The sequence below is a fragment of the Heterocephalus glaber genome, unplaced genomic scaffold, assembly GCF_053883595.1.
Source record: "Heterocephalus glaber isolate CG9 unplaced genomic scaffold, H.glaber_assembly_v1.0 deba00001600, whole genome shotgun sequence".
Classification (NCBI taxonomy): Eukaryota; Metazoa; Chordata; class Mammalia; order Rodentia; family Bathyergidae; genus Heterocephalus; species Heterocephalus glaber.
Window position 1 is genome coordinate 8,250,777 of NW_028258372.1, and position 12,466 is coordinate 8,263,242.

Below are 12,466 nucleotides of genomic sequence, written 5' to 3' on the forward strand. Positions count from 1 at the left end.
AAAATATGTGGGGAATTGCTCTTAATAAGTGGGGAGAAGGACAGAGTTTGATGGAAATCACTGGAATGCATTAATAGTTGTGGGAAGTGGTGGGTTCACAGTTGCCTATGCATCTGGGAAGCAAAAAGAGGAAGAGGAAGGGGTTGGGAGTCCCTTAATCCCCTCTGAGGTCAAAGTTCCAATAACCTAGCAATTTCTCACTAGGCCCTGCTGTTAAATATGCCACCACCTTCGAATAGCACCAAGCTGAGCATGCAGCATTTAACACACAGACGTTGGGAGACATTCCAAATTCCATGTTCCACAAGCTTTGTCCTCTTTCTGAATTTCATATCTTGAAAACTAGAACCTCCACCCACTGATTCACCCACCAAAATAGCTTGGATAAAAATAGACAGCCCTTTCTACCCACAATTTGCACTTAATTAGGCGACAAAGTCTATTGTTTCTCCTGCATCTCTGTCAAAACAGACCTCTTCTTTCCCAGTCACCTACTTGCATGGGGCCCTTGACGCCTTTTACCAGCTCCACTGCAGCGGTTTCCTCAGGGCCCTCTCTTTCCCCAGTCTCTATCTACTCAAGCCACAGACTGCACTTGAACTAGTCATCTTTAGAAGAGAAGCTGGATAACATTTTCATCTTAACGTACTTTACTGACTCTTTTTAAGTCTTCAGGACAAAAATCCCAAATTTTCAACACGACAAAATAGATTCCTGCACGTGACCCTAACCTCTTTCTTCAGCTCATCGTTTTGCTATTCTCATAAACTACCTGTAATAAGTACCAAAATTACTTCATATTTCCTTAAATATGTATTAATTATAGCATACTGTATATTTACTTTCATGAGTTCTTTAAAAAATGAACATTATACTAGTAATATATTTCTGTCAGCTAATATCTTTAAAATAATAATTTCATTACATTTAATTGCATGCAATGTACTTATGTTTGAATATTCAAGTTATTTTTAGCATTATATATAATCATATGGTACATATTCATTATTTTTGTTATAATCCCAGTAAGGAGATGATCCACTAAATGGCAATCTAGTGAATGGGACAAAATCTTAGCAAATCCTGAAATCCATACCCTCTTTCTACCTGACTCATTGGCTCCTGGGCCTTATCACCAAGGAGAAATGGAATGAGGCTAATAGGAGAATAAGGCTACCAGAGAAAGGGAATCTAAAATAAGGTAGGGAGAGAATTCTGACAGCCTGGGACAGAGAGACTCTTTTTGATCTTCCTTTGTTTCATTTTTAGAATAGCTTCAAAGTACATAAAAATGATTTTTAAAGGGCCCCGGGGCAAGGTTGTTTGGAAGGTTTTGTTCGGAATTTTGAATACATTTTGGACTGGTGGTTTGTAGAGACCATATAAAAGGCCTGACTGCTTTTAACTCCTCAGTTGAAGGACAGTTGTTTCTCTCAATACAATTCCATGCTGAGGCTGACTTAACAGCAATTTAGATTGCCATAAACAGTGTGTGAGTGCTCTTTTCTTTTTGAGTGAACAGAGGAGTGGATGGATGAATGGGTGAATATGGGCAGAGGGGCAAATAATTTAACAGTGTTTTAAGGGAGGATGGGCCAAGTAAAAATGAAGGAAAAACATAGTCTTTGTAGCCAGTTAACACACTCTGGACTGCCTGAAGTTGGTTCCATCCCAGATACTACTCAACCAGGTAGCAAATGAAGAAAATTCTGGGAAATGAGTTCTCTGTTCATAGATTAGAGTGAGATTTATGAAGTACTTCCAGAATCTCTACCAGGTTAGTAAAAATATGTTGGAATATCAGACAAGACCATTAGAGAAGTACAGATATAAAGCACGACAGCTGAAACAAAGTTTGATGAGAGGAATTGGAGTGTCAGCAACTGTACAAAAGGGATTGAGGAAGGGTAGCAGAGTGAGATCAAACTGTGTCCCTTGACACTGAGCAAAGGCAGAATGACTTTCATGGCCACACAAAAGTCCACTGGCCCTCTCTTTTCAGAAGGCCTTAAATATGGGTCTATAATGAGGGATTTTCACATATAAGAAGGTTCAGAGCCTAACGAAAAGAAAGCAAGGGTGAATACAGATTTGCTTACTTTAATACTAATGAAATAATCAAGGCTAACAGTAATTATGTCCTTTACAGGGTGACTCTCATGAATATCTGCAAAAAGAAAGTGTACCTGAACCAAATGACATGCTATGTAGACCTCAACCCAAGATTCTAAGACATTTGGGTGGAGGATATTTACTTTGGAGGAAGTGAAAATTCTGAGTGACATTTGATTTCTGTTTTTAGAAAGGTCTAGGTTGAGAAAAAAAAGCTAGAGGCCTATGAATGAGAAAGTGTAAAAAGGAAGCGGAAGTGTAGGGTTAAAAGACGCAGGGATCTAGTTTTAGACCAAGAGAAAAAAATCGAGACCCACAGAGAGTAACCTTTCTGAGCTTCCAACTGGCTGCAGACTCTCTTCTACCCAGTCTCCTGCTGTCTAATGCTGCTGTTTAAGTCAAGTGGAGAGAGAGTGGTGAGGTGGGAAGATCTTTTGGAGACAGGGCAGAAAAACCATCTGGCACCACATTGGCATCCATACCACCTCAAGCCTGTAAATCCATGCCACACTCAACATCACCCATATCTGTGAGACACAAACTCTCAGAATCAAAGCTGTGCAATCAAATCAAAATGGAAGGCATGAGCATTAAGTGATTCCATGATGAAGAGTTCAGGTGTCATCTAGGGAGAAATCCATGAGTAACTTCACATTTTTGTGTCTTCCCAAATCATATATCCTGTCACATATTTGTCATCTCCTCCTTGGATTCTAAGACATTTTTAAGAGATATCATTGCTACCATCTTTGTTGAATACATGAATTCTCATTTGAGCAATATTTTGCTAAGAAGGAATTGGATGGAAGCCTAGTATGAAGCAAAACATTGGGTGACCAACAAAGCATTTGATACCAGGCCTTACCATTTTGAAATTTATAATCAGAAATGTTAAAGGAACTGTCATAGCACTTTGGGGAGAAGACAATATGGAAGACAGTACAAAAGACAAAATTAGCACATTAAGTGCATATTAATATTATATAATATTAAATATTATATAAATACATGCATGGCAATATATATGTCTTCTACAGGCTAGTATTAGGTGTTAGTTCAATTTTTATTGAATAAATAAATCAGTGAATAAATGAATACCTGTGAATTAAAAGTCTGCAATGATTTAACCCAAGGTTAAAAACAAAAGATTAAATGAACAATTTTTGTTCTAAATAAGGAGTTCATCTGAGAGGAGAAAAAGTAGTTCACTGGAGGCAGCACCATGCTAAACAGAGAACTAGCTTTGGTGCTCTAACTATGGAAAGAAGGAGCACTTTAAGTGTGGGGCAAATGCCAGCACTTGCATTTTACCTGCTCAGGTCAGAAGTGACTGCCTTACTCCATTATTCCAGATACAGCATCAGAACAGTAAAACAAGTCAGCCAACCAAGTAACTCTATTATTCCCAACTCTATTATTATGCAAATAGCTGTCGAATATCCAACATGATTTTCTACTTTAGCTTCATGTTTCATAGCCTTTTTATTCTCATTAGATGGCATTAAGCTGACTTATTGGGTAAAGTGAGGCCAATGTTTTGATTAAAGTGACTATGAAAACTAATGTCTACTTTTAAAAACATGGCTGATATGAGGATGAAACAAAGTTGGGCTTACCTTATTTTTAAGAAATATTAAATCAGAATGATGAAGGAAAACAGACATCTTTGTATTTAATTTACATTAAAAAATCTTTCTTGGCAAGGAACAAATTAAAGCTAATGCTATATTTAAAGTAGTTGTGCACCCATGTTCATAGCGGCACAGTTTGTAATAGCTAAAGCTTGGAAGCAGCCCAAGTGTCCATCACCTGGAAACTGGATAAAGAAGATGTGGTTTCTTTATAAAATGGAGTATTACTCAGCCATAAAGAACGAGAAACTAGAGTCATCTATAGCTAAATGGATGCATATTGAGGTCATACTCTAAAGTGAAATAAATAGGACACACATGTGTAAATACCGAATAGTTTCTCTAGTGTGAGAAACTGAAAGTGTAAATAAGGATTAAAATGATTAAAATGAATAATTGATAATTTGAAATAGGAAGAAAAGGTCCAAAGGGGTAGGGGAAGTGGAGGGGAAGGGGAAAGGAAAAATTATGAGAAACGAAAAAATATGGAAACAAAGTCTTTGTAAATAGGGAAGGGTGGAGGGGGTGAAGGGAGAACAGGGAATGGGGAAAAAAGAACTAAGATACATCGTGTACAGGTACAAGCACCCAATGATAAATGTAAACATATTATATACCTAAAATGTACCAATAAAAGAATTTAAGGAAAAAAATAAAGTAGTTGTGTTTGATTATTAGAAGTCTTCACAAAAAACCCCTAATCATCTCTACAATTGACAAATAGTAGTAATCAAGCACACTGATAATCAATATAACACCACCAACTCTAATTATACATCCAGATAGATTCTCACCAAGCCACCACCAATGACAGCTACTTTTCTCCTCTGATTGTCAGACGAGTCCATAACTGCAAAGCGCTTTCCAGAGTTGGTGCTGCTGCTATGGAGGGCTCGCTCACTCCTCCACACTGATTTCTTCCCCTCTTTCTATTGACAAAAGCCCAGGGCCTTTGTGAGCCAGCCTCAATGTTTGGTCAGGCGTATCTTCCTTTGATAATGTTTTACCTACTAGTCGTCCAAAGTACAATCAATTCAGCTTTTTTTTTTTTTTAAAAAAAACAACAACAACAAGAAGAACAATAATAATAATAAACCAAGAGAATTCATTGCAATAATCTAATTTTGAAAAGTCCAGCCTAATGAAGGCGCTAAACAGTCTTTGTGGCTTTTCTTCTGTTTTTATAGCATGTATTAGTTTCATTTTCATTCAGCTTCCCTTGTCTGACATACCAGAGCATCTTGTACTTCTCTTAGAGAGCAAGATGACATGGTTGCACAATCCATTCTTGGATATTAAGACCAATCAGAATCACCTAAAGGGTCCTCATGGATTCTCTTTAACAGACTACTGAGGAAAAGTTTTGCTTCCAGGTCTTAATTACAATTTTCCTAAGCAACATTCTTCCTCTTTTCTTTTTAAAGCACTAGTTACTAGAAAATTTAGAATCTAACTTGTATTTTACCACTAGGGAAAATGGTTAGCAACATAATTCTGTAAACTAATTTCTGTTTTTATACTATCTACTCATTTTTTTGTATTTTGCATCTCATTTTAAACATGTGTGATTTATTTTTGTGCATGTTCTCAAGTTGCAGCTTTTCCTGGAACGTTATGTGGTATGACATACAAAATAAAATAACATAAATGAACATGACTTTTCATTTTCTGTTGAAAGCAGAAAGAATTCAGCATGGATTTTTCCACGGGGTAGAATTAGAATGAAATATCATTCAATAGTGACCTCTTGTGGAGAAGTATGGTTAGAGTTGCTAGAAAACTTTTCTATTAGGTATTTTTATGTATTTATTTTCAATAGGTAACATTCTTGGGCCAGGAACTTAGCTCAGTGGTTCTGCCACCTGCTTCACAAGCTCAAGGTCTTGAATTTGATCCCTGGTACAAAAAAAAAAGGTAATATTCTTGTGTCTTTGGCAATCAACTTTTCCTGCGTAAAGATAGACACTGGCCAGTGGTTTTGGTGTGAAACTCACCTTATTCTTCTACAAACTTACCCCTCTCCTCTTCTCCCCTTCCTTCTCTTTCCTTGTTTTCCCTTCCTCCCTCTTCTCGAGGTAGGTATTGATGATCCTCTGGATTTCTGGTGGGTCTGTTGTGACTTCACCTTTTTCGTTCTTAATTGCATGGATTTGAGCCCTTTCTTTCCTTTTTTTGATAAGGTTGGCTAAAGTTTTATCAATTTATTTGTTCTTTAGAAAAACCAAGTCTTTGATTCATTAAGTTTTTGTATTGTTCTCTTAGTCTCCATTGCATTGATTTCTGCTCTGATCGTTATAATTTCCTCTCTTGTATGAGCTTTGGGTTTGTTATGCTCTTCTTTTTCTAGAAGCTTGAGGTTCTGCATTAGGTTATTTATCTGAGTTCTCTCTGTTTTCCTAATATGGGCATTGACTGCTATGAATTTCCCACGTTTCATTGTTTCCCATAGATTCCTGTATGTTGTACTGGCATTATCATTTACTTGTAGAAATTGTCTAATTTCTTCTTTAATTTCCTCTGTGACCCGCTGGTTGTCAGGAGGGTGTTATTCAATTTCCATGTGTTTGTGGGAGTTTTGCAGTTTCTTATGTTATTGATCTCCAATTTTATTGCACTATGGTCTGATAATATACAGGGGGTAATTTCAGTTCTTTTACATTTACTTAGAAATGTCCTATGAGCTAGCATGTGGTCTATTTTGGAGAATGACCTGTGTGCAGCTGAAAAGAATGTGTATTCTGATTTTGTGGGGTGGAACACTCTGTAAACCTCTATTAAGTCCATTTGTTCAATAGCTTGGTTCAGTTCTAGAATTTCATTGTTAATTTTTTGTCTAGACGATCTGTCTATTTGTGATAATGGGGTATTGAGATCCCCTACTACAATTGTATTAGTGCTTATTTGGTTTATCATGTCCATTAGCATTTGTTTTGTATAGTTGGGGGCATTCGTATTTGGTGGATATATATTTAGGATTGTCATCTCTTCCTCTTGGATTGTTCCCTTCGCAAGGATGTAGTGGCCATCTTTGTCTCTCTTAATTAGTTTTGGTTTGAAATCTACTTTGTCTGCAAATAAGATTGCTATCCCTGCTTTTTTCTGGGTTTCTGTCATATGGAGAATTGTTTTCCATCCTTTTATTTTCAGTCTATGAATTTCTTTTTGAGTTAGGTGTGTTTCTTGTATACAGCATATTGCTGGATTTTTCTTCTTAATCCATTCTGTCAGTCTCTTTCTTTTGATTGGTGAATTGAGGTCATTAACATTGATAGATATAATTGATAGATATTGACTCATCCCTGTCATGATGTTTTGCTGTTGTTGGCTCTTTTATTTCTTTTTTAATTTTTCCCCTTTCCCTTTAGTTTCTTACCTTGGCTGGTGGCTTCCCTCTGTTGGGCCTCATGGAGTTGTGCCCTTCATTGTCTTTTTCTAGGATATTGTTTAGAATTGTTTCAAGTGCTGGTTTGGTGTTCATGAAATTTCTCAGGTGTTCTTTGTTGTGGAAGTATCTAATTTCCCATCGATTTTGAAAGATAATTTTTCAGGATACAACAGTCTAGGTTGGAAGTTATTTTCTTTTAGGGCTTGAAATACTTCACTCCAGGGTCTTCTTGATTTGAGGGTTTGTATTGAGGAGTCTGTGGTGATTCTGATGGGCTTTCCTTTGTAGGTGATTTGTTTCTTTTCTCTAACTGCCTGTAGGATTTTGTTCTTCTGTTGAGTTTCTGGGATCTTGACTATTATATGTCTAGGTGTAGATATTTTTGATCATGGCTAGTTGGAGTTCTGTATGCCTCACTTATCCGTATGTCCAATTCTTCACCTCTGTCTGGGAAGTTTTCTACTATTACTTCTGTGAGCAGTATTTTTTTTTTATTTCAATTGTACTTTCTCCTGTTTTTTCATGGACTCCTATCAGTCTTATGTTATTCTTCTTTGCATCATCTAGCAGCTGCTGGATTGATTTCTCATGGTCCCTTGCTATTTTTAAGAAAATCTCTGTTTTCATGGTCCTTAACCACAATCCTGTCTTCCATATCTGTTATTCTATCTTCAGATTCTCTTAATCTGCTCTGCATGCTTTCAATGGAGTTTTTAATCTCCTGAATATCTGTTTGAATCTGTTTCATGGATTCCATTTCTTTCTTATGTTGGGCAATCATGGTTTCTATTTCATTCTTATGTTGGGCATTCATGGATTCCAGCATGTTTCTGATCTTATCTATTTTTTTTTATCTGTTTCTCTTCTAGAGCCTCTAATCATTTCATTCACTCTGCACACCATCTCTGTAGTTACCTGGGAGATTATTTCTGCTTTGAATTTTTCTAGAGCCTCATTTATCTGTTTTGTTACTTCCTGTGCTATCAGTTCAGGGTGTCCAGGTGGTTGATTATCAGACTTTTCCACCTCATTTCCCCCAGAATTTGCCTTTTGTGGGGTGGAAGCCTGAGTTTGGCCTTGCTTAAGTGTCTTCTCCCTCTTCTCTTTCTCTCACATGTTCTTGTTCTCCTTTCTTCTCTTTCTCTTTCTTTTAAAATAAATTTTAGCAAATCTTACACCCCTTTCCGCATCCTATTTATTTCAATTTGCAACATACAGTTCGAGAATTCTTTACTATATGTATGTAGAAAATTACATATTTTAAAAAGCTTTTTAAAATTACAGACTTTACACAAATACATAAAGTATGTAGAAGACAAATGTAGAGTATTATAACTTCCTGCAAAGCAAATACCTGTCACTCAGGTCCAGAAAGAACATCACCAGAATGCAGTCCTTTGCCCATTGCTCCTTTATAGAAATAGCCAACATTCCACTTTATCACTTCCTTGCATTTATTTGTGACTGTACCACCACAAATGTTTCTAAAATAGTTTTGTCTTTTTTGAACTTTGCTATAAATGAATTCATCGTGATGTTTTGGGGCAACTTGCTTCTTTTTCTCAATATTATGCTTTTTTGGACCCAACTGTGTCCTTGCACATGCTCTCATTCATTTACTCCCATTGTTATACTTTACTCTACTCATCTATTGTACTGTAGGTGGGTACTTGGGTGCGTTCAATTTTTTTTTTTTTTGGTACTGGGGATCAAACTCAGGTCCCTGCGCTTGCGCAGCAGGCAGCGAAACCACTGAGCTAAATCCCCGGCCCATGTGTTCAATTATTTAACAACACAAATAATGCAAAGTAAGGAAAGAAAAGGAAGGGGAGAAGAGGAGAGGGTGGGAGAGACATGGTAAGTTTGTAGAAGAATAAGGTAAGTTTCACACCAAAACCACTGGCCAGTGTCTATCTTTGCAAGCTGCAACTTTACTGGAGCTTCCTTTCTGGCCAAACTCGAAATGTTTTAAATTATTCTGCTGGTATCTTTGCTTTTGGTTCTCAACATAGATCTGGCCAAAAGCCCACAACAGTAGCCATGCCACTGCCTCAACATTAGACTGTCTTGAAATTTCTTCTGCAAGATTAATTAGACTGGTGTCCTTAATCTCAGTCTCAGGCAAAGTCTCTGGGCATGACCAAAATGCAGATAAACTTTCTGCCAAGTCATAACACACATTGTCTGTAGTCCAACAGCCAATGCAGTCCTTCTTCCCAGCAGAAACCTCCTGGGCTTGGTCTTTACCAGCAGGTTTTCTATTAGCTTTCTGGTCTTTTTGCACTCTGACCAGAGTCTCCCATTGAGTACAGCCTAAGGCATTCCAGCTCTACTTTTTCACCCCGCATCTTCAAACCTTTCCAAACTCTTTCCACAAGCCTGTCCCAAAGACTCCTGAAATGGTCGGGTATAGTCTCAACAATGACCCCATTTGTCTGGTACCAAATTCAGTCTTAGTTAATTTTCTCATTGGTGAGACAAAAAACACAACACCCAAAGTTACAGGGGGAAAAGTGTGTTTAGCTCACAGTTTGTAGAAGTTTCAGCTCATAATCAGTTGGCTCCAAGGCAGGGTGGCACATGGCAGAGGAACAGCACAGCTCATGGTGGCAGAAGACAGCAAAAGCAACAAAGGAACCCTAACATTGTCTTCCTGACTCTTTTATCTTATTCAGACTACTTCAGGTGGGTAGCCCTGGTACTCTTAACCTTAGTCCCCATGAGTCTTACATTGCACCATAAATCAGTTCCAGTGTCACACACACTAGATCCAGCCACTTCCAAGAAAGCCCCACCTCATTTGCATGACACTATGGGGAGCTATCTAGACACAAGCCATAACACTTGGTGAGCCATAACACTTTGGCTCTAGAATGGCTGTTCGCTTGGTATCTACATGCCCTGTATGAACTAAACTAGTAATCTTCATCCATACTATTTGCTCTTTTAGCCTAGGAGCTCAAAACCTTTTTTTCCCCCGCAACTCTTAACATGCTGATGTTGAATGTTATCACCTGATAGGCAAATTTTCTTGGAAGTGCTGAAATTGGCAGCTTGGGCACAGATAGTATAGTCTAAGGTTTATGTACAATTCTCTAAAAAGTTTACTCTTTTTTTAGTACTCTCAGAAGCACAATCCAATAGCATATAATTATCTGAGTAACTTTAGTAAGTAAAAAGATGATTTTAAAATTTTCATACTTTAACTTTTATTAATGACATACTGCAACCTACCTCACAAGTGATCTAGATAAAACAGTTTTATAAAAGTGAAATTGGCTGTGAGGATGCTGATAACTATAATACTTCCAGATCATTTATAAGATGGGCCAAATAACCCTGTAGTTATTAGCCAAAAAAATTGTATCGAGCAAATGGTTGTGATAAAAGAGCTTAATAATGAATCATACATTTCTATATAACTTATAAACAATATGCTAATTGGCTGGTGGATGAAGATTATTATCACTATGATAGTAAGTCCCAGCTCTTTTCTTGGTTCACTCTTAGAATGGATATAATTATTTTGTATTCTTATCTTTGAAGAATTTCCCCAATTGTGGTAATAAGGAAAGTCAGTAATGCGTGACTATTTCTCCAGAGGTGACAACTTTCAAATCTCCTTTTGCTCCCTTTTTTTGGACATTCCAAATCTAAATTAAATTCAAGTTGATAAAGTAGCTACATAAATGCTGGAATAATTTGGTATTGCTGCTCTTTGGTTTGGCAGAAGAAAAGATACTTAACTTTTTTATAGGATTAGCCAAGAGAAAACAGATCTTGGTAGAATGACAAAGTTGATGACTTTTACAAGTACAAAAATTCACCAACATTCCTGGTAAGTGAAAGGGCAGTGCACATTAGAACACAGTTTAATAATTAAGTTACAAGTTTGACCTTGGCTACTTATTCCTCTATTCTTCCTGAAAATCAGGTAGAGAACACTGACTTGGAGGAACCTCCGGAAGGCTCAAGATTGCCACATTTCTTCCTCTAGAGGGCTTTCTTGAAAGATGGAAGAATCGATGGCCTAATTCCTCTACCCTCTGAGCCTGAAGAGCAGGGGGCTGCAAGACATATCAGAAATTTATGAAGTTAACTTGTGTCAATAACAGCAAGCTACTGGACTTCAGTTATTTGCTAATCTCTAAAAGGGGCGTTTTTAGGACAGAATGATTTCAAGAGGAATTTACTTTATGCTAAGCTCTGAATAGTTATGCTTCTCTCTACATACTTGTGTGTTTTTTCATTTAACAAACCAGCATTATTGGAAATAATAAAAGTTCATGAAAAATGGCAATTTAGCAGAAGATTCAATAATATGATGTTTTTGTCATTGTCATACTGTTGAAATTGGCAGATGTTGTCTCACTTTATTTGACGACTCAGCTTGCTCAATCACTGTTTACTCAGCTAGCCACGTGCTTTGTACTGGCAGCTCTTTCTGGATGCTCGTCTATCTGTACAGGGTTGGCTCTTGTTGTCTAGAAGATGGCTCAAGTATAATATTGTTACCATGATTATCTTATCTAAAAGAAGTAATACTTATATCATACTTATTTAATACTTCTTCTTGCTTACTTCCTTTGTTGTATTTACTATTATATGAAACTGCCACCTGTTTTGTTTACTTATTTGATAACAAATAGAAATTGGTGGAAGTGAACAGAGAGGAGGGTAGATGGACTCAAAATAGGATTTTGAGGTAGAGAAGCTGGATTGGTTGGTAAATTTGACGTAGTCTATGCACGTGTCTGGAGAATGGGGCAGAAACTCCTGAATAGGAATTGAGGAAGACTTTAAGGTTTCTAGTGAAAGACTAGGGTGGGTGTCAACTCACATTTATCATTTGGGATATTTTAAGCCTGAAATGTGAACATTGAGTTAGGTAACTAGAGATGTTAAATATACAGTTGGCTATATGACTCTCGAGATAGGCGTTGTCTAGACTGTAAAAATAAGTTTGGCATCAGAACATCAGCATAAAGATGGTATTGAAAACCAGGGGAATGTATAACTTACACAGGAAGAGGGGATTGATTGAGAAAATAGCTAAAATGAGAATAGCTGGTGTAATCCAATACCATTTTTAAAAGTTTTAAAAATGCACAAAATATACAGATTCTACAAGAATACACATAAAAAGGATAAAGACAAACACAATATAATAGTTTTTTTAGGGCTCTGAAAAGAAAGAATAAAAAAGAAAAGAAATATTTAAATAAAAAGAGTCATTCTTATATTCCATGATGTGTTCTAAAGTTAGTGCAGTTCACTCAGTCCTCTCTCCCTGAGATCCACTAAAATGTTTTCAAAAGAAAAAGGAAGTTATTTAGGA

General features: G+C 36.9%; 1 protein-coding gene and 1 long non-coding RNA gene across 7 annotated transcripts in view; one reads left to right on the forward strand and one right to left on the reverse strand.

The window, feature by feature from the left end:
• The window catches only part of Kmo (kynurenine 3-monooxygenase), a 32,453-nt gene extending 27,622 nt beyond the window's left edge, over positions 1–4,831 (reverse strand). For 2 of the 6 annotated variants that reach the window (XM_087194307.1, XM_087194308.1), the window contains exon 1: positions 4,538–4,829. Coding sequence is in view for 4 of the 6 variants with exons in the window: in XM_087194308.1 (XP_087050434.1) it covers positions 4,538–4,591 (54 nt within the window). In the remaining 2 variants the exon portion in view is untranslated. Of the gene's footprint in view, positions 1–4,537 lie in introns of all 6 variants that reach the window. The other 4 variants (XM_021265483.2, XM_021265484.2, XM_087194306.1 and 1 more) reach the window with 3 other exon arrangements.
• Positions 4,832–5,461: 630 nt separating this feature from the next.
• Positions 5,462–11,438, forward strand: LOC147823080 (uncharacterized). Its single transcript, XR_015444509.1, has 2 exons — positions 5,462–5,657; positions 11,063–11,438. It is a non-coding gene; the product is annotated as an uncharacterized LOC147823080 (long non-coding RNA).
• The last annotated feature ends 1,028 nt before the right edge of the window (positions 11,439–12,466 follow it).